This window comes from Humulus lupulus, chromosome 3, assembly GCF_963169125.1.
Source record: "Humulus lupulus chromosome 3, drHumLupu1.1, whole genome shotgun sequence".
Classification (NCBI taxonomy): Eukaryota; Viridiplantae; Streptophyta; class Magnoliopsida; order Rosales; family Cannabaceae; genus Humulus; species Humulus lupulus.
This window is the reverse complement of record NC_084795.1, coordinates 9,673,868-9,695,243: the sequence shown is the minus strand read 5'-3', so window position 1 is coordinate 9,695,243 and position 21,376 is coordinate 9,673,868. Positions and strand designations below refer to the sequence as shown.

Here is a 21,376-nt window from a genome sequence, read left to right as displayed (position 1 = left end):
CAGTTTGCTTTTAACTTGTCGACTTCCTCTTTTAGTGCCTTTTTTCTATTGTCATCCAGTTGTCTTCGCTTTTGTTGCTTCGGTGGGAAGCTTTTATCGATATTTAGCGCGTGGCTCACAATATTTGGACTTATTCCTACCATGTCCGAATGTGACCACGCGAAGACATCCTGGTTTTTCTTCAAAAAGCAAATTAATTGCTATTTAGTTTCTTCATGGAGGTTCTTCCCGACCTTTACCGTTTTGAGGAATCTGACTCTTCGAGCTTGATTTCTTCGAGCTCTTCTAATGGCTCGAGATCAGCTTTTTCCTCCACTCTTGGATCGATCTCTTCATCTATCTCCAAGATCATTCCATCCTTATTCTGGATAACAACGAGTGCTTGTTCGCTCGCCTGTTTCTTTCCTCTTATGGAAATGCTATAGCATTCCCTTCCGGCTAACTGGTCTCCCTTCAGCATCTCGATGCCACTAGAAGTCGGGAACTTGATGGCCAGATGCCTTATAGACGAGACTGCCCCCAGCCCTACTAGGGCGGGTCTCCCGAGCAGCACGTTGTAGGCCGATGGCAGGTCCACTACTACAAACTCCATCATCTTGGTTACTGAGACCGGGTAGTCTCCCAATGTTACTGGGAGTTCAATGGACCCCATACAGGCAATCCCCTCTCCTAAAAAACCGTACAAAATTGTTGCACATGCCTTTAGGTCTCGAAGCGCGAGTCCCATCTTTTCTAGGGTGGCCTTATAGAGGATGTTCACGGAGCTCCCATTATCAATCAGAACTCGGTGAACTCTCTTATTCGCGAGCTGGAGAGTGATGACCAGTGGGTCATTGTGGGGGAACTGAACATGGGATGCATCGTCCTCAATAAAGGTTATCGGTTGAGATTCAATCTTCTGGCATTTTGGAGCTCTAGGTTCGGGTTCATAAGGAGACCCTTCCCCAATTTTTAGCTCGCTCACATATCTTTTTTAGGCATTCTTGCCCATTCCTGCGAGATGAGGCCCACCAGAGATGGTTATCACGTCTTCTCCATCAATTGGAGGGGGCCTATCTTCTTCCCTTGCTCGGGAATTGTTGTTTTGGGCAGGTTATGGTGCAGCTGCCCTCTGGCTAGTAGACGCCTGATTATTAATATGGTTTTTGACATACTGTCTGAAATAACCTCGCGAGATCAATCCTTCGATCTCGTCCTTCAACTGCCGGCACTCATCAGTAGTGTGCCCAGTGTCTCGGTGAAAACAATAGTACCTGCTGGAGTCCCTCTTGGACTTCTGATTTCTCATGGGGTCTGGACGTCTGAAAGGGACCTGGTTTTCATTAGCCAGGTATATATTCTCCCGAGACTCGTTGAGCTCGGTGTACACTTTGTACACGGAGAAATACCTCTCCCCCTTCTTCTTCTTTCCCCCTTCGGCCTCGGGGTTACTCCCTTAGTTCTTTTTTCTTTTGAAAGGGTTTTCTGCAGTAGGCTTTGAAACTGGTGGGTCCGCCGAGGTTGAGGCAGAGTTTACGTTTATCGTTGTATTTATGGGCTGAGAAGTCATATTCAGTGTCGACCTTGCTTCCTCTACATTGACAAACCTCTGAGCTCGCTTATTAAACTCGGTTAAGGACCTCACCGGTTTTCTCTGCATATCGTCCCAGAGAGGACTTCCTGGCATTACTCCAGCTTGGACAGCCATTAGATGACCACTGTCATCCACATTTCGAGCTCGGGCAACTTCCAAATTAAACCTCGCAAGGTAGCTTTTCAACGTCTCGCCTGGCTGTTGCCGAACGTTAGTCAGAGTTGATGCCTCGGGTCTCACCCCGATCATGGCTCTGAACTGCTTCTTGAAATCCTTTGATAGTTGATCCCAAGAAGTAATCGAATGTCTTTTATATTTCTCAAACCAGCTTTTTGCTAGTCCCGTAAGTGATGCTGGAAATAACATGCATCTGAGCTCGTAACCCACCTTACTTGATCTCATTATAGTATTGAATGTACTCATATGGCTGTATGGGTTAGACTTCCGCTCAAAAGGTGGGACATAAGGGATCCGAAACCCTTGAGGAAACGGAGTGTTGGAAATATGGGGAGCGAACGGTTCGAGCTCCTCATCAGAATCCTCATCCCGACTCCGACCTCGCTCATTTTGCAAATCAATTCTTTCTTGAACCGGGTCCGCAAGGGGCCTTGCCTGAAATTGGCTATCATTGATCACAATTCTAGGCTCGCGCCTTCGCAGGGGATCTTTACGCCCGTTTAGACGATCTCTTAGGTCCGGGTTCGATGGGTTACCATTACCTCGATTCTGATTCAAGTGTTCCCGCAGGTCAAAGCGGTTCCTGTGGTTCCCAGTATTTTTTCGACCTCGATCATGCATACTGACTGATCTAGTATCTCCCGAGTCGTCACTGGCAAGGCTTGTCGCATGATTATTCAGAGATGGGTCTCTTTCATTCTGCCTCGTCTCTGCAGTGCGGGACCGGGACATTTGACTTCTTGTAGGCAGGGTGCCTCTACGCTCCATGAAGGCTTCTCTACTACCTCGTCTCCCTCCCACACGTCTTTCCTCATCATCTCGAACTGGTTGAGCATTCCTGCGAGGCAGTGAAGGGTATCTTATAGGCGATTGAGGGAATCGTATGGGTGACGGTGGCTGCCACCCATTTCGAGGCCTAGACGGTCTGGAGTTCGCCCGTGTTGGGTCGGTAACATTCTGCGTGTTACTAGGGTTTTGAGTCCGAGCCTCTGTAGGGGCTCGGTTATTCCCAGTTCCCGCTGGTACCTCCGCAGTTGAATTAACCAGAGCCCTAGCTCGAGTACTTCTTCGGGGTCTCGAGGGAGCGGATTGCTCTGCTGGTGCCGGAGGTTGCTCTGGTCTCCTTGTGGCAGCATTTTTTCGAGGCCGTCCACGAGGCCTGTGAGGAGGAACATGCACGTCCCTTGGAGGTGGGGCTTGGTTCTCACGCGGAGGTGGGGGCTGAGCCGCCTGGGCCTCTACGGCTAACCTAGCCAACTTCTCGTTCCGCTTATTGGCCTCGGCCAACTATTTTTGCAGCTGTCGGTTTTCAAGTTCCACAATGGGGACGTACCGTTCATGATTATAGTGCATGTCCTTATCCCTTGGGGCTAGAGGTGCTGGAGGTCCCCGAGAATCGGAGGACTCGCTTCTCTCCTCAGTTTCTGGATTTACCATTGGCTGCTTCCCAGGGCGTCTTGGATAGTTTTCTTCAGGAATGTTTTGATCATCCACGACCATAACTGTTCAGGGATCGTACTGCTTAAGGCTCTCAATGAAAGCACCAAACTGTTGACGCCGTTTTTCGTCAACTTAAAATGTAGAGCGCGTAAACAGTAAAGAATTATGGCCAGAATAACACAATAAAACAAGGAGAGTTTTTTACGTGGTTCAGCAGTTAACTCTGCCTAGTCCACGAGTCTTTGTTATTAGAACTTAGGAAATTTCTGGGAATTCTCCAGGGATGAATTCTCCAGAGGTTCTCTCAAGATCACAAAATTTCGGTCTTTTACAATGGTACATGACTTCTCTATTTATAGAGGAGTTAATATCCATTTATTGTAGGGAAGTTACAACAATAAATATCTCTTGAATGCATAGACTGTATCTCCTCAAGTGATTAAGTCGTTCGAGATCAGCAATCAGCATCATGCCCGTCTAAATCTCTAAGTAAATTACAAGTTGCCTTATTTTCCTGAGATCAACTCGGAAAGGGTAAATACCACCGAGGCCGCCTTACCCCGAGCTCACACTCATGCCAAGCTCGGGTCACTTGATCCGAGGTCACCCGACAATGGACATACTCTGATGTTCTGTCTTTCGAGCTTGTAAGGACTTCGAGGCTGCCCATCTTCGAGGTTGCCACCTGCTTTGAAGATTCGACATCTAGATTACAAGCATGTATTTTAGTTATCGCGAACTCACACCTGACGGATCCAACTTTCGAGGTCACAACCTCAAGTCTCGAAATCTGGGTGTAACAAAATTATTACATGTTGTTCTCTTAAATATATATATATATAAATATGTGATATTGGGGAAAAAAATACAAATTTTTTTTAAATCCTTTCACTTATATATCAATTTTTTTTAGTGCTAAAAATACCAAATCTTTATTAATAGTTTACTGTTGGACCCAAAACGGGGTATGTTTTAATATTTAAACTCGCAAGTGCACGAATCGTTTCGGAATATAATGTTCATGTAAGTACGAGGTCGAACCCATGGGAGTTGACTAACATCAAAAGAAACTATTTCAAACAAAGCAATAATATTCTAACCTAGTTCCAAATATTTGATGAGATTTTGTTTTAGAAAAATAAAAGACAAGTAATAAAATGATTTAAGATTAAATAGAAAAATAGTTTTCAAATGAGATAAGTAAAATAAGATTATTAAGATGTTAGAATCCACAAAATGCAAGTTCAATAGTATTTATAAGTATATTGATTCCCAAGTTTAGATATAGTTGAAATAAATCACACTATACTTTTTTTTCAAAATATATTTTCTTATTCAAGCACAAGTTACTCTTTCAAAAATGTAGGATTTTTCTTCACTTATATAAGATATAATTTCTAAGCATTAGTTGTGTTACAATCTAATGAAACTACAAAAAATCAAAGAGATTATGTTTAGGCAAAATATGATACTTATGCTCTAAGAATTAGATGTGAACAATTTAATGAAAAACATTTAATCAAAGAATATCATATTTTTGCATAATGAAGAACTAAGTGTAATATGCTTTAACAATCAATAATAGATGAAAAATGCATATCTTTGATAGAAAAATCCATAAACAATGTTGTACAAATGGGAAATCAACATGCAACAAAAAAATACTATCTAGTTACATTTTGCTTCATCATCATCTTAATAACCTTTGAAAAAGATTAGAAGCTCATAACTAGATAAAAATTACAAAATAACATACTTGACATGCTCTTCAAAAGATGAAAATGGTAGAGAAAAGAGAGAAAAATATGTGTAGAAGATGTTGAAAAGATGAAGAAGAAGAGCTCCCCAAATGGTCTTACAAGACTCTATTTATAGGCAAAATGTGGAGATTAAATTAATCAAATTAAAATAAATAAATTGATTAATTTAATTGTGTTGGGAAGTGGTAGGATAAATAGAGTAAGTGTAAAGGTATTGGAAAGATGAAATGTTTGGTTGGGTAAAAGATTAGTGAAAAGCTAGGGTAAAAAAAATAAATTATGAATGTTTATTTCGGTAAGAAAAATAGGAAAAAGTGAATTGATATTTAAGTTAAAACTATTGGGAATGAAAAACATGATTTTTGGCATTTTTGTGGCTATTTGGCAGCTGGTTTAGGCATGGGATGGTGTTGGGCCTGATTGGGCTGAGAGGCAAATTGGGCTTGCTGGTCCGAAGGTGTTGGGAGTGTGATACGTTGGAGTGCAACTGCTGCCAGGCGTTGGAATCGAGCCCAGGCTTGGGCCTTGAAGTTGCTTCGCTGAAATGAGATGGAGAGTGATTGATGCTATATGCTGAGTTGGGGAGCTGCTTGGTCACGTAGCTGGAGTGCAGGGGGAAGCACGGCTGGGAAGGGAGCATCAGGCGGCTGGGCAAGCTGGAGCTTGGGCTGAATGGGCCTGGCAGAGCCCAAGGTGGCTAGGCTGAAAGTGTTTCCAAAATGCCAACTTTTCTATATTTTCTCCCAAAAATACCACTTTTCTCTCATTTTCTTTCTCAAAAATACCATAAATTCCCTACAAAATAAATATAAATTAAATTAAAACTAAATATTTTCAATAATGAAATATACAACAAAAGTTCAATGAAAATATTAATTAAAATTTAATTTACTTAAACATTTAAGCTCAAAATTGCATCTTTTTACTCCTAACTTAACAATATTAATTTTAAACAATTAAGCCATAACATTTTACAATAATATAACAATAAAAATACACAAAAATCTATAAAATTAAAATAAACCTAATAATTTCAACATTACTTAAAAACTTAATAAATCAATTAAAAACTCAAGAATTAAGCAACAATTAGCACATAAAAAGTGGTAAAATAATTCTATTTTATAGAGTTATCATTTACTTAAGTGTCAATTCTTTTATTTTGGCAACAATAATACAAAATATTTATTAATAGTTACACTTAAGTATTAATTCTTTTTTTTGGCACGGCAATAATACCAAATATTTGTTCATTTTAAAAGATAATTATTTCAAATATTCCTTGAATAACTTTTAAAATCTATAAAATCAATTTTAAATTATTAAAATCTAAAAAATTATATGGAAAAATAGAAAGAATAAAAAAAATTTGAATTTATATTTAAGGGTAAATATTCCTTAAATTATTATGAAAAAATATATAAAATCAATTTTAATTTATAAAAGCATATAAATAACTAATAAAAATTAAATAAATATAAAAATAAAAATAATTGAATTTATATTTAAGTGCCACTATTTGAACCATTTTACAAAACACGGGATCTTAAAAATAATTTGTCAAAATACAGTGTCCAAATAAATAATAAGACAAAACACATAGTCTAAAAAGTATAAACCCTATTTATTTATATCATTTGATATCTATTTATACCATTTTAAAAAATATATATATATATATATATTCTTTTTGACTTTGTGTTTAACCAAATAGTTCAAAATAATCCCTTAAAAATAATTTTGACCAATTTTTTTTTAATATAGCTAATTTTTTTTTTATTTTTATTAAAGATTGAATTCTAAATTATATTTTATTAATTTAAAAAATAATAAATATTAATTGCTTAAAACTATTAAAAAATAATTCTTGGCTTAGAGTTCCCATAGGATAATCAAGCTTAAAATATTATTTGTCATCATCTACCTTTATCTAAGCCGTTTATTATAAGCTTTGAAAGTCTTTTTTATTTTTGAGCATGTTTTATCTATATTAGTAAAGAATAGTAATTAGCAAGCTTATGGAATAATAGATTTTACTGGTTGAATGTGAGATTCTAGCATGTATAAATTGATTAAAATGCTTGTTATTTATTGTTCATTATTAGGAGAACATAACCTGCCATATGCTACGCAAAGCAGATACACTTGTAATATTGCTCCGGATAACTCACAAAAGTGTCTTCATATGCCTCAAAACTTTTTGGGTACTCTTATATACTTGAAATAAATACTTTGAACAAAAAAAAAAAAAATTATAGATGTTTATACCATAAGTCAACCGGTTGACTTTAGTGAAATTATTATGTTTTCGTGCCTAGTTAATTTCACTATATATTTAACCAATTCTAGTTATGGATTTCTTTTCTCCTCCTAGCTCCATTATCTTCTCACTTTGGATCACTAACTTGGAGGATGGAGAGTCACATCTTTGTTTTGTTTTGTTTGGTTTGGTGAACAAATACATAGTCAACTGTTCTTATTGTTTGATGCGTCTAGCTAACATGCCTAGGATAGGACTTAATTATTATTTGAGTGAAATGGAGTTTCCTCCTTTCCGGAATTGCCCTCTGCTTTGCAATGAGCTTTGTGATGTGAATGCAAACTTAATTATTTTATTTTCAGTGTGCAAGCATTCACAAAAATGTAACTTGAATTTTAACCATTTTGTAACTTCGACCATAGGCATGGACAGGGCTGGCCCTGGGCATAGGCGGGCTAGGCCCGTGCCTAGGGCCCACTGTTGGGAATTTATTTAGGGCCACAATTGTATATATAAATGTGTGTTGGGTCATCATATAAATGAGTCAAATTTATGTGGTCTATTTTGGAATAAAGTTTATGACTTAAGGGCATGATTGTCATGATTTTAATATGTGGATACCATAAAAGCAATTTCTGATTTAATGAGGGGCCAAATTAGAAATAGTAAATAAAGATTAGTTACTGATTTGTCAGTTATTAATAAAGAGGTAATGGTCCCCAATTTGCATCGTATCTTTTCACTCTTGAATCCCCATCATCAAGAGACAAAAGTTTCAGAGAAAGTTTTGATGCAAAATTGGAAGATCATACCACTCTAAAATCGATTCTATGGACTTCGGTACGCTTCCGCTAATCTTTGGCTATTTATTGTTTGATTCTCTTGAATTAATTAGGGCTAAATACAGATTAAAGTTTTTCTAACATGTGGTATCAAGAGCATCCCTAAATTAGTTCTTGAGAATTTATGGTATTATTGGTCTTCCATGAAATTCTTTTTGCAGTTGTGCATATGTATATTTTTATTTGAGATTAAATTTGTCAATGAGTTATTCATTCCATTACTATGCGTGCGATATATCAGACTTTGAATCGGCATTGTTAGGAATATATGCGTGCGATTATGGTTCTTTGTGCGATTATGCGTGCGATTACTGGAATGAAGTTCTTATATATATACTTACGTTTGGCAATTATGTTCTGTGGCATATATGTATTCATAAATCAAGGGCATATACATATATATGAATACCCATTACGATTCAGTATATTATTGTTGATTGCATAACTTCATGGAAATCAGTATTGGTGTACTATATTGTGGTTAATCAATGGCTTTGTTTTGTTCTTATATGGATATGCTTTAATCTGTTTACAAAACAGATTACGTTTTTTGTTTTTTATATAAATATATATATATAAAAAGAATAAAACAAAATACCAACTACAGTTTATTTTGTTTTGTTTTTTTTTGTTTTGTATATGGATATATATATTTTTTTATTGGGTTTTCATTATTATTATTATTTTAATAATAATAATAATACAGTAATAATTGAATTCAAATTTTGGTTTTAAGAATTTATTAAAGATATCTAATATTTAGTTCAATTAATTGAAACAAAATATCACCAAAGTGATCTCTTTTGTGTAGATTAATTTAATAAAAATATCAAGATAATTGTATGTATGTAATTCATGTGTTTATTAATTGACCCAAAGGTAAGTTAATATTTGACAGAGTTTCATACATACATATGGTGATAAATGTGTGACAATTATAAGGTATTTTTTGTGTGAATAATATGTTAGTCCAAAGATTGCATATTATTTGACATAATTTATTGTCAATGTTTGATCGCTATAACAAGAGTACCGCTTACAATTAATATTATTGTCCAAAGACTTGATATTAATGATGTGTTTGGTATCTTGAGATGGGATTAACCATAATTTGAATTTATTGTTTTATTTGGATTCTTATATGAGCATGTTATTTATGTAATTGTATTGTTCTATTTTCAGCTGTTGCTACTGTATCTGCTAATCTTAATTCAGTGCCGGTCCTTAATGGTAGTAACTTTAAGGACTGGAAGGAGAACATTTTTATTGTTCTTGGCTGCATGGATCTTGACCTTGCATTAAGGATGGATCGACCTGCTTCTCTTACAGATGCTAGTACCTCCGAGCAAAGGAGGATTTATGAGAAGTGGGATCGTTCAAACCGCATGAGTCTTATGATCATCAAGCGCGGCATACCTGAGGCTTTTAGGGGTGCGGTGTCTGAGGAGGTCACCGATGCCACAACTTTCCTTGCTGAAATTGAGAAACGCTTTGCAAAAAGCGATAAGGCGGAAACAAGTACTCTTTTAAAGAAACTTATTTCCATGAGGTTTAAGGGCAAGGAAAACATAAGGGAGTACATTGTGGAAATGTCTCACCTTGCTTCAAAGTTGAAGGCACTAAAGCTTGAGCTTTCGGATGACTTGCTTGTGCATTTAGTGCTTATCTCTCTTCCTCCACAATTCAGTCAATTCAAGGTCAGTTACAACTGTCAAAGGGAGAAGTGGACTCTTAATGAGCTCATTTCATTTTGTGTTCAAGAGGAAGAAAGATTGAAGCAAGAGAAGACTGAAAGTGCTCATTTGGCAAGCACCTCTACAGATAAGGGCAAGAAAAGGAAATCTGAGAATGAAGCTGCTAAGGGTCCAACCCAAAAGAAACAATAGAAGGATTCAGATGGTTGTTTCTTTTGTAACAAGCCTGGACATGTGAAGAAAAATTGTACCAAGTATCACGCATGGCATGCAAAGAAAGGTACATTTCTTACTTTGGTCTGTTCTGAGGTAAATTTAGCTTCAGTACCAAGAAACACTTGGTGGTTAGATTCTGGTGCTACTACTAACATCAGTGTTTCAATGTAGGGTTGCCTGAGTTACCGAAAGCCAAGTGATGCTGAAAGAAGCATTTATGTGGGAGACGACAAGTCGGTGAATGTGGAAGCAATAGGGCATTTTAGGTCGTTGTTAAGTACTGGTTACTATTTGGACTTAATAGATACTTTTGTTGTACCGTCATTTAGGCGGAATTTGGTTTCTGTTTCTTGTTTGGACAAATTAGGTTATTGTTGTTCATTTGGAAACAACTGCTTTAGTTTATCTATTAATTCAAATACTGTTGGAACCGGTTCTCTTATGGTTTATGACAACTTATATTTGCTTGACACCGTTGCTTCTTATAATGAAACCTTAAATGTGGAATCACGTGGTACTAAGCGTAAAATAGATAATGAAAAATCAAGTTCCTTATGGCACAAACGGTTAGGTCACATCTCTAGAAATAGAGTTGAGCGACTTGTGTCTGATGGAATTTTGGATTCAATTGATTTTTCAGACTTTGATGTTTGCATTGAATGCATCAAAGGCAAACAGATCAAAACAAAGAAATTAGGTGCGAAAAGAGCTATGGACGTCTTAGAGTTGATACATACGGACATTTGTGGGCCATTTCCTACACCTTCTTGGAATGGTCAACAATATTTTGTATCATTCATAGATGATTACTCGAGATATGCGTACCTATTTCTACTTCATGAAAAGTCTCAAGTCTTGGACGTGTTCAAATCTTTTAAGGCTGAAGTTGAGAATCAACTTAGCAAAAGAATAAAGCAAGTCAGGTCTGACCGTGGTGGTGAGTACTATGGTAGATATGACGGATCAGGTGAACAACGTCCAGGACCTTTTGCCAGATATCTAGAGGAGTGTGGAATTGTCCCACAGTACACTATGCCGGGATCTCCTAGCATGAATGGTGTTTCTGAAAGACGAAATCGTACTCTTAAAGATATGGTAAGGAGTATGATCAGTCATTCAACCTTACCAGAATCACTCTGGGGAGAGGCACTTAAGACAGCAGCCTACATTTTGAATAGGGTACCAACTAAAGCAGCTGCAAAAACACCTTATGAGCTTTGGACGGGGCGAAAGCCTAGCCTTAAGCTCTTTCATGTTTGGGAATGTCCAGCTGAAGCTAGGCCTTATAGGCCAAATGAAAAGAAGCTGGAACCCAAAACTGTGAGCAGCTACTTTATTGGATATTCTAAGCGATCTAGGGGTTTCAAGTTTTATGATCCCATAGTAAGGAATATATTTGAAACGGGAACTACAAAGTTTTTTGAGGATATTGAGTTTGGGGGGAGAAATACGGTTAAGGACTTTGTTTTTGAGGAGGATTTAGAATCAACCACTCTTCTTGAAGATGAGTTGATTTCTATTCCATTAGTTGCTTTTGACAATGTTCAGGATTCCAATCCTGATATTGATCAAGTTTTAGATCAAGAGCAACCAAACATAGTCAATCAAACCCCAGAGGTACAAACTCAACAACCTCAATAACAAGTGCCTTTGCGACGATCCACTAGAGAAAGAAGAAATACTATTAATCCAGATGAATACATAGTGTATCTTCAAGAACATGAGGATGACATTGGAATGATGGAAGATGATCCAATCAACTTTCATCAGGCCATGAAAAGTTCTAACTCTCAAAAGTGGAATGAAGCAATGAATGAAGAGTATAAGTCTATGCAAGACAATAAAGTTTGGGAGCTTGTCCTATTACCAGAAGGAAAGAAACCGATTGGTTGCAAATGGATTTTTAAGACAAAACGGGATTCAAAAGGTAATGTGGAAAGGTATAAAGCTCGTCTTGTAGCAAAAGGATATACTCAAAAGGAAGGGATTGACTTTAAGGAGACCTTTTCTCCAGTTTCATCAAAGGACTCTTTTAGGACAATCATGGCACTTGTTACACATTATGATTTAGAGCTTCATCAAATGGATGTGAAAACAGCATTTCTCAATGGAAACATTGATGAAACAATATATATGATGCAGCCTGAAAACTTTGTGTCAGGAGACCCAAAGAAGATGGTTTGCAAATTGACCAAATCCATTTATGGGCTCAAACAAGCTTCCCATCAATGGTACCACAAATTTCATCAAGTGATTCTCTCGTTTGGTTTTGAGATCAATATTGTTGATGATTGTGTGTATCACAAGTTCAGTGGGAGTAAACACGTTTTCCTGGTTTTGTATGTTGATGACATACTGCTTGCCACAAATGATATAGGCATGTTGCACGAAACCAAGAGATTTCTGTCAATAAATTTTGAGATGAAAGATCTTGGTGACGCCTCTTTTGTTTTAGGAATTCAAATACATCGAGACCGTTCTCGGGGTATTCTTGGATTATCACAAAAGAGCTATATCGATAAAGTACTCAAAAGGTTTGGCATGCAAGATTGTAGACCAGGTGATACCCCTGTCGTTAAAGGAGACAAATTTAGTCTTAAGCAATGCCCTAAAGCAAGCCTTGAAATTCAAGAAATGCAAAAGATTCCCTACGCTTCAGCTGTTGGGAGTCTAATGTATGCTCAAGTTTGTACGCGTCCGGATATAGCGTACATTGTTGGAGTGTTAGGCAGATACTTAAGCAATCCAGGAATTGATCACTGGAAAGCAACCAAAAAGGTTATGAGATATTTGAAGAAAACAAGAGATTACATGCTCACATATAGGAGGTCAGATCACTTTGAGATCATTGGATATTCTGACTTCGACTTTGCGGGATGCCAAGATAGTAGGAGATCCACTTCGGGCTACATATATCTGTTAGGTGGTGGAGCTATATCATGGAGGAGTGCAAAACAAACACTCATAGCTTCATCCACCATGGCAGCAGAGTTTGTTGCATGTTATGAGGCATCCAACCAAGGTATATGGCTGAGAAACTTTGTCACCGGGCTGCGCATTGTGGATGGAATTGAAAGACCACTTAAGTTGTATTGTGACAATAAGTCAGCTGTATTGTATTCAAACAACAACAGGAGCTCGACAAAGTCAAAACATATTGACATCAAGTTCCTTGTTGTAAAAGAAAGGGTACAGAGTGGACAGATTTGTATAGAACACTTAGGTACAAACTCCATGATTGCAGACCCCCTTACTAAGGGTTTGCCGCCCAAGGTCTTTCATGAGCATACTGCTCGTATGGGTGTTTTAGAGTATGAGGATATCTAGATTCAGTGGGAGTTTGTCTTTATTATCCTTTGTGTTTTTTATGTGTTTCATGAAACTTGTATAATTGGATATTTTTCTGATCAGAAATTATGTTATTCAGTTTATTTCACTTTGTACATTAAGCTAAAGTTTTGATCTCTATAAAGTAAAGTAGGACCAATTGAAAATTGACATGAATAGATCACCATGCATGTAATTTTCATACCGCATTATCATGATTGATCTATGTCATTTAACTGTATCGATATATGTGACCATTGATGGGTTTAGTTGTGATTGATACAACGAAAATCGCTTTGATCCTATGTTGATATAGTTAATGGACGAGATTGCACATGCCTATGGTTATGATGATAAAGTTATGAGCTCAATAAGGTTAACACATTTATATGTATACATATGTGGCCCAGTGGGAGATTGTTGGGAATTTATTTAGGGCCACAATTGTATATATAAATGTGTGTTGGGTCATCATATAAATGAGTCAAATTTATGTGGTCTATTTTGGAATAAAGTTTATGACTTAAGGGCATGATTGTCATGATTTTAATATGTGGATACCATAAAGGCAATTTCTGATTTAATGAGGGGTCAAATTAGAAATAGTAAATAAAGATTAGTTACTGATTTGTCAGTTATTAATAAAGAAGTAATGGTCCCCAATTTGCATCGTATCTTTTCACTCTTGAATCCCCATCATCAAGAGACAAAAGTTTCAGAGAAAGTTTTGATGCAAAATTGGAAGATCATACCACTCTAAAATCGATTCTATGGACTCTGGTACGCTTCCGCTAATCTTTGGCTATTTATTGTTTGATTCTCTTGAATTAATTAGGGCTAAATACAGATTAAAGTTTTTCTAACACCCACCCCTACCCAGGGCCCAAAAATATCATGTAAACTCTTAAGTGTGTTCAAAGAAAAAAAAATATTAAATAAGGTCCGCCCAGCAGCCTTTCCCCTTCCCAGCTGGTGTTCAAGAAAAAAAAAATTTAAATAAGGCCCAGCAGCCTTTCCTTATATTGAAATTTATAAGTTTATGTAATGAATTATTGGTTTGGAATGTATTTATATTACTAAATATTAGTTTAATTTTATTTAAAATTACATAAAAAAAATTACATATACAAAAGGGCCTATTTTTTTCAAATTTATTAAAACCGTCTTAGGCCCACTTTTTTTCAGGGTCGGCCCTGGGCATGGATGATGTCTTTAAAAAATTCAAATATACTCGTTGATAAAAAAAATTGCCGAAAATTCATCAAAGTACTGGGTGCACCAAGAAGCATATATTATTTATGATGTATGAAATAGTTTAAATATTTTAAAATTGAGAACTTTACAAAAATATGGGAAAAAATACATTACTTTTTATATTTGTGGGCATTAAAGTTATGCCACAAAATATGGTAATTCCAACAAAAAAATAAATAAATATGGGAATCCCACAAAATACTATGAACAAAATAATAAAAAAATACACACACTCTCTCTCTTACTTTCCTCTTTCTCTCCATCCCTCACGTATTCTTCACTTGCTCTCTCCATTTTTCTCACAACAATGGCAGCCAACCATGACAGCCAGCCATTTTCTCTCACAACAATAGGAGCTCTCTCACACCAGCAAATGGACGACGTTTCTCCAGTCACCGCCGACGCCATCTCCGATTCGTATTCCTCTTCGCATTCTTCTTCGTTTTCTTCTTCTTCTTCTTCTTCTTCTTTTTTACGTTCTTCTGCATCTTCTTTGTTGTTTTAGATCTGTTTTTTCTTTTCTTTTCAGATCTGGTTTTCTTTTACAAATCTGGTTTTTTTTCTTCTAAATCTGTCTAAGTAACTAGTTACTGTCATAATTCTGTTTTGTTTTTCAGATCTGAGTTTTTTGTAGAGTTAGCTGTAACCAGTTACCTTATTTAATTTCCTTCTTCATGGTTGTTTTTAAATATGATTTTGTTTTTTAGATCTGGTTTAAGTAACCAGTTACTGTCACGATTTTATTTTATTTTTCGGATCTGAGTTTTTTTGTGGACCTAGTAGTAACCATTACCTTATTTAATCTCATTCTTTGTGTTATTTTTAAATATGATTTTATTTTTCAGATTTGGTTTTCTTTATAAAACTACCTAAGTAACCAGTTTCCTTCTTCGATCTTCTTCTTCTTGGTTATTTTCATATCTAATTTTGTTTTTCAGATGTAGTTGTTTTTTTTTTGTTTTAAAGATTTGGCTAAGTAACTAGTTACTAATTAATTGTTATTTTGATAGGGGTAACCAGTTACCACCTTCTTCTTCTTCTTCTACTACTACTTCTCAGATTAATTTTTTATTTTCTGAGTTTTTTTTTTCCTAGGTTTGGCTCAGTAACTAGTTATCAATCAGTTATTTTAATAGGGGTAACCGGTTACCTTCTTCTTCTTTACTGAATGTATTCTGATCTGTTTTTTTTTCTTCCAAATCTGTCAGTAACTAGTTACAATTCACTCGAGTACTTGTTGCCATGACAGTTAAAATTGATAGTAGTAACCGTTTACTGCCACATTACTAAAAAATCTAAATTTATTTTTATAGTGGTAACCAGTTATTATTTAAAATGAAATTAAATGACATATATACATCTCCAACAATAATCCAAAACATACATATGTATAATGACATATCCCAGACATCATCATCATCATCACCACTAAAAGTCATTCTCATCACCTCATATTTGAATGTATATATAAAATTAATATAATAACAATAATAATACATCCATATATATATAAATGTGTACTATTTTATAATCTTGTATATATACATATAAAAATAATAATAGCAATAATATATGTATATATATAATGGAAAAAATTATATAGTTTAATGTATACGACTAATTGTATATATATATGTATATATATTATTAACTTAAATATGATTAAAAAAATATAGTAATAAAAATATCCCACAATTAAAAAAAATCAATATTGAAATTATATGGTATATTTTAATAAAATTACAAAAATATGGGAAAAGAATCCCATAAAAATGTAAATAAATAAATTATGCCATACAAAACTTAAGAGAAAAAAAATGCCATATTTATCAAAGTTTTAAAAAAAATCCCATAATTCATGTAATTTCCTCTTTAAAATTGTACACACACTATAGAGTTATTCATATAACCAAAAATATTTAAAAAAAGGAAATATGCACTACACACTCCTCTCACCTATAGTATATAAATATAGGACAATTATTCTACACTGGCTTCACTTTAAGTCCTATCGGTGGGGCTCTCATATTTATCAACCCGTGAACAGTTTTCGGCACGAATTTTTTTTATGACCGTGTATATTGTAGCTATTTAGTGCATCCTGCAAATTTTCAGAAAATTTCAAATAATTTACAGTACCGAAAACTAGATTCAAACATGTTGCTTTCCACACGCATAAAAAAAAGTAGTCACACGTGCAACAGCATGTTTGAACTTAGTTTTCAGTACTGTAAATTATTCAGAATTTTCTGAAAATTTGCAGGATGCTCTAAATAGCTACAATATACACGGTCATAAAAAAAATTCGCGCCGAAAACTGTTCACGGGTCGAGAACACTGAGAGCCCCACCAATAAGGCTTAAAGTGAAGTCCGTTATAGGAGAACTCCCCTATAAATATATATACTACATACCTTCACCTTCCACTAAAATCTAGTAATACATGGTCTCTTATACTATCATAAGCAGAATTGGCATTACTACCTCCACTGTCATTGTCTTTACGAGCAATCAAATATTCAGTCTCTTCCAAATGGTCAATCAATGGATCATCCTCATTAGCCCAAGGATGCTTTCCCATTTTCCTTAGCCCTTCCAATTCAACTGCCACTTCTTTCATCGAAGGCCTATCTTCACCATTAACACTCAAGCACATCTTAGCAATCATAGCCACTCCCATAACTTGCTCTTTATAATTATTTGCAATATCACCCTCAACCACAACTATTTCAAACAATCTATCCCTTTTCAATGAACACAAGAAATGCATAGCCAAACTCCTCTCCTCTTCCAATCTATCAAAAGAGATTGCTTTCTTTGCCGTTAACAATTCGACAAGAACAACTCCAAAGCTATAAACATCACTCTTTTCAGTCAGTTGGTTTGTGTGCAAGTACTCTGGATCTAAGTATCCGAGAGTACCTTGCACCATGGTGGCCAACTCCACTTGATCTTGGGGAACCAACTTTGAAGCTCCGAAATCAGACACTTTTGCAGTGAAATTGTCTAGAAGTATGTTCGAAGGCTTCACATCTCTATGAATGATTGGTGTTGAGGCCGCCGAGTGAAGATAAGCCAAAGCTTCAGCTGCTTCGGCTGCTATTCCCAAACGAGTTTCCCAACTCAACTTGATGGATTTTTCTCTTTCGTGTATGTGTTCGGAGAGAGTCCCATTTGGGACAAATTCATACACAAGTAAAGGAACTTGGGTCTCCAAACAACATCCCAAGAGTTTGACAATATTTTTGTGGTTGATTTGGGATAGAACAACTACCTCGTTGATGAATTGTTCGGTTTGGTTCTGGTCAATGAGCTTTGACTTTTTTATAGCTACTATTCTATTGTCTGGTAAAAAACCCTTGTAGACTGTGCCGAAACCACCTCGGCCAATGATTGTGGTCTCATCATAGTTATTTGTTGCTTTGATGAGCTCTTTTTCTGTGAAGATTTTAGCCGTTGATGATGAGTTATCTTCTTGTCCAGACAGTTTTTGCTTTAGAATCAAACCACCGTTTTGTTGAAAAAACTTTTCTTTGAGTTGCATTAGCTTTCTTTTCTTTAGGACTAAGTAGAACCAAGAGCTACTGATGAACAAGGCAATAAAGCCAATTGCTACACCTATATATTCCAAAATTAACTATAAGCAACATTAGAAATCTAGTTAAAAGTAAAATCATTTATATATATATTAATTTTATTTATGTACTAAATTAATGTTAATATGTAATTAATAGCGTACCAATGCAAATTTTAATGAGTGGAAATTGGCTTCGGCTTCGTTCCTTGCAAATATAAGCTCCTGGTATATTCTCGCAGTACTGACTTTTGGTACAATTAATTGGTCCTGGGCCTAGGCATTCATTTGTTTCTGCAAATTCAATAAAAATAAAATTAAAAAATTAATACGATTAATATATAATGTTCTAAATAAATATAAATAACCCCTTAAAAAAGTAAATGGTATTGTACAAATAATTTACAATTTTTTAAGTAAATAATCATTAATATAAAAAAATAGAGGAATTATAGTGAATGACAAAAAATAATGGTATAAAAAAGCTAATGTCATGCCCCAAGTGAATATTAAGGTTTACAAAAAAAAAACCGACCGATTTAGATCGTGGTTCGGTCGGTTAAAACCGCCCAAACCGAACTTGATTTTTTTTATTTATTTTTTAAATAATTTTTAAGGAAATTTAAGTTAAAAAATGTAGATTATTTGGAATCCATTTTTTAGCTTTTATTTTTAATATGAATTTGATTCATTTAATTTGTTAACTTAAAGATTTTAACTTTATGATTTGAAAACCTAAATACATGGTTACAATGTTATATCTACAAATTCGGAACCTAACTATATTCGGTTGGTTTCGGTTTGTACGGTCAGTTTGCGACCAACTTATAAACCGACCGCTTAATGTCGGTTTTCGCCAAGATAGTTTCAGCGGTTTTCGGTTCCGTCAGAATCTGTTTTTTCAGTGTTTGGACAGTCGGTTTGAGCGGTTTATTCGGTGTTTTGGATTTTTTGCACAGCAAGCTAAAAATGTTAAAGATGGTAAGGGTAAATGTTGAATTTTGCTATACTAATTTATTGTATTGGGTCGTTTGTTGATCTTTTTAAAAACTGAGACATTTATCTAAATAATGATTGTTTTGCGGGCTATTTCGCTCGTTGCTCTGTATAAATATGAGAGTAAATATTTTTTTCCTTGGTAATTTATTGTATTTTACTATTAAAGTATTGTTCTATTTGTTTCGAATAATTAGTGTTTAGATTTAATAATTTTAGCATCTTTTATAATTTATTTCTTCATATATATTTTTCCTTTTGATATGTAAAAATAATATTTATTATAGGATAGTTTTCTAAAGAAATAAATAACCAATTAAAATCATATAGGTTACTTTTCCTAGTATACCAATAAATTATATGAGTTGTCAAATTCTTATATATTAAATAAATTTGCAAGCTATATAATATGATATGAAAGTAAAACCTTTTCTTTTTTCAAAAGAGAAATGTTATATATCTTTGCTTTGAATTGGCCGTGTTTAAATTAAAGTATTTTAGAATCATTTATAATTTATTTCTTTACCAATTTATATATCTTTTTCCATTAGATTCAATTCAACCATAAGAAAGTGAAGGATGATCAATGATTGATATTGAAATATTTATCCTATAGAACTTTTTATTTAAAATTTTGTATATATGAATAATTAATTGCAGACGAATTTTTTGGAAACACCAGTAATATATTCTTAATTTCTTATATCAAAACTTATTTTTTTCTACTTCTCCCCTAACTTTTTGTTATCAATTTATAATTATGTTATTTTTTAAATATAATTTTTATATTTTGGTACTTATGAAAAATTAGTGGAAACTACTTAAATAATTTTGTACTCTCACTTACCTAATTTTAATTATTTTTTTTTTAAAAATAAACTTCGTCTAAAAGTTCTACTAGTTATTTGAATTTTTCGATCCAATAAGTATTTAAATTGCTAGACACTATTTTGTATAATTTTTAGATATTTTTTTAATAAATAAATATATTGTAAAATAATTATTTAACTTTTCAGCCGGCTAGTTAAAAATGTGTACCTTTGCAACCGGTAGGGAGATAGGGGTTGCCGTCGTAACCCTCCGCACACCTACACTGGTACTGAGTCTCACTGCCATCAACGGCGGTGGGCTCGAAGACAGTGTTGTTTCCACCACAAGCACAAAACGACTCGTTTCGAGCTTCGGTTCGACAGGGCGCGTCCTTCTGGATCGTCCAATCAGCAACCACCGGCAGCTGTTTCTCCGGGAAATCGTCCAAAAAAGCCCGAGAAAACTTGAAATGATTTCGCTTTACAACAAAGGCATACGTACAAGGGTTAAAGCTCATAACGCTTTGATGTCTGTTGAAGCTTTTAGGATTTATAGTCAGCCTTTTGAGTCGTCCCTTAGGCAAATCTGTCTGACAGCACCCGATTCCCGAGCAACCATCGTCGTCCGTCACGTCACGGCGGTTGTTGCATATGGACATGCAGCCCATGGAGTAGTTGGTTCCGTTCTCAAAGCCGTTGAGAAAGGCGTAGGAGTCGCAGCCCAGGACGACGAAGTTGTTCTTGGAGCCGGAGACGGTGAGGGTCGAGACGTTGAGGCTGGGAGTGTTTGACCGGACCTGATGACCCGACTCGTTGAAGCATTTTCGGGCGACGAACCAGTTGATGGTTATCTCGTGGAGTTGGACGGAAATGTTGGTGACGACGAGGTTTCTGCCGTAGATCGGAGTAGGTCGTCCGGTGGAGTTATCATTTTCACATCTGATACTGAAGTTTCTGTTGAGATAACAATCTTCAGAGAGACCAAACGGGTATGGGATGTCCACATCTCCGCATCTACTCCGGCAACCGGGCAAAGCGAGCTGATCATCATCTGCCGCCGTTGATTTTACGATGGCAATGAAGATGCATATGACTGTGAATAAATAAGGTACCGATCGGAAGAAGGAGAGCTTATAATTAGCGTCCATTTTCGTTGTGTGTTATGTTCTTCTTCTCTTCTGTATACAATATCAATATTTATAGGACATGGATATGGTCGATCGGTCAAATTACGTGGCTTCTTCTGCTACAGTACTACTACTTGTCTTGTCTTGTATATAACTATATATATAATATATATATATATATATACACACACAACAACTTAGTTGATCGGGTTTATATATATATTCAATTCATTTTCCTGTTAAAATTTAGAGAAGTGGTCTAAAACATTCAAAGAGTCAATAGAAAAATTTAGAAAATTGATAGAATTTTAGACCGAAATTATTTGGT

At 35.3% G+C, this 21,376-nt stretch overlaps 2 protein-coding genes across 2 annotated transcripts; one reads left to right on the top strand and one right to left on the bottom strand.

Moving 5' to 3' along the window:
• The first annotated feature begins 7,487 nt into the window (after positions 1-7,487).
• On the top strand, positions 7,488-9,938 carry LOC133823614 (uncharacterized). Its single transcript, XM_062256476.1, has 2 exons — positions 7,488-7,593; positions 9,235-9,938. The coding sequence occupies exons 1-2, from the start codon at positions 7,488-7,490 to the stop codon at positions 9,936-9,938; spliced, it is 810 nt and encodes a 269-aa protein (XP_062112460.1).
• Positions 9,939-16,943: 7,005 nt separating this feature from the next.
• Positions 16,944-21,069, bottom strand: LOC133822035 (putative wall-associated receptor kinase-like 16). Its single transcript, XM_062254234.1, has 3 exons — positions 20,151-21,069; positions 18,282-18,410; positions 16,944-18,160 (listed from the first exon to the last, which is right to left on the bottom strand). Exons 1-3 carry the CDS (start codon positions 21,067-21,069, stop codon positions 16,959-16,961), a joined length of 2,250 nt encoding a protein of 749 aa, XP_062110218.1. The 3' UTR covers positions 16,944-16,958.
• Positions 21,070-21,376: the final 307 nt, after the last annotated feature.

Bases quoted from the DNA above. Each gene is read 5' to 3' on its own strand.
- LOC133823614 (XM_062256476.1), top strand. From the start codon at position 7,488: ATGGAGTTTCCTCCTTTCCGGAATTGCCCTCTGCTTTGCAATGAGCTT. The intron at 7,594-9,234 runs GTAACTTGAATT...TTCTATTTTCAG, and splicing joins GTGCAAGCATTCACAAAAAT to CTGTTGCTACTGTATCTGCT.
- LOC133822035 (XM_062254234.1), bottom strand. From the start codon at position 21,069: ATGGACGCTAATTATAAGCTCTCCTTCTTCCGATCGGTACCTTATTTA. The intron at 18,411-20,150 runs GTACACATTTTT...TTGAATTTGCAG, and splicing joins TCTCCCTACCGGTTGCAAAG to AAACAAATGAATGCCTAGGC. The intron at 18,161-18,281 runs GTACGCTATTAA...TGGAATATATAG, and splicing joins ACTCATTAAAATTTGCATTG to GTGTAGCAATTGGCTTTATT.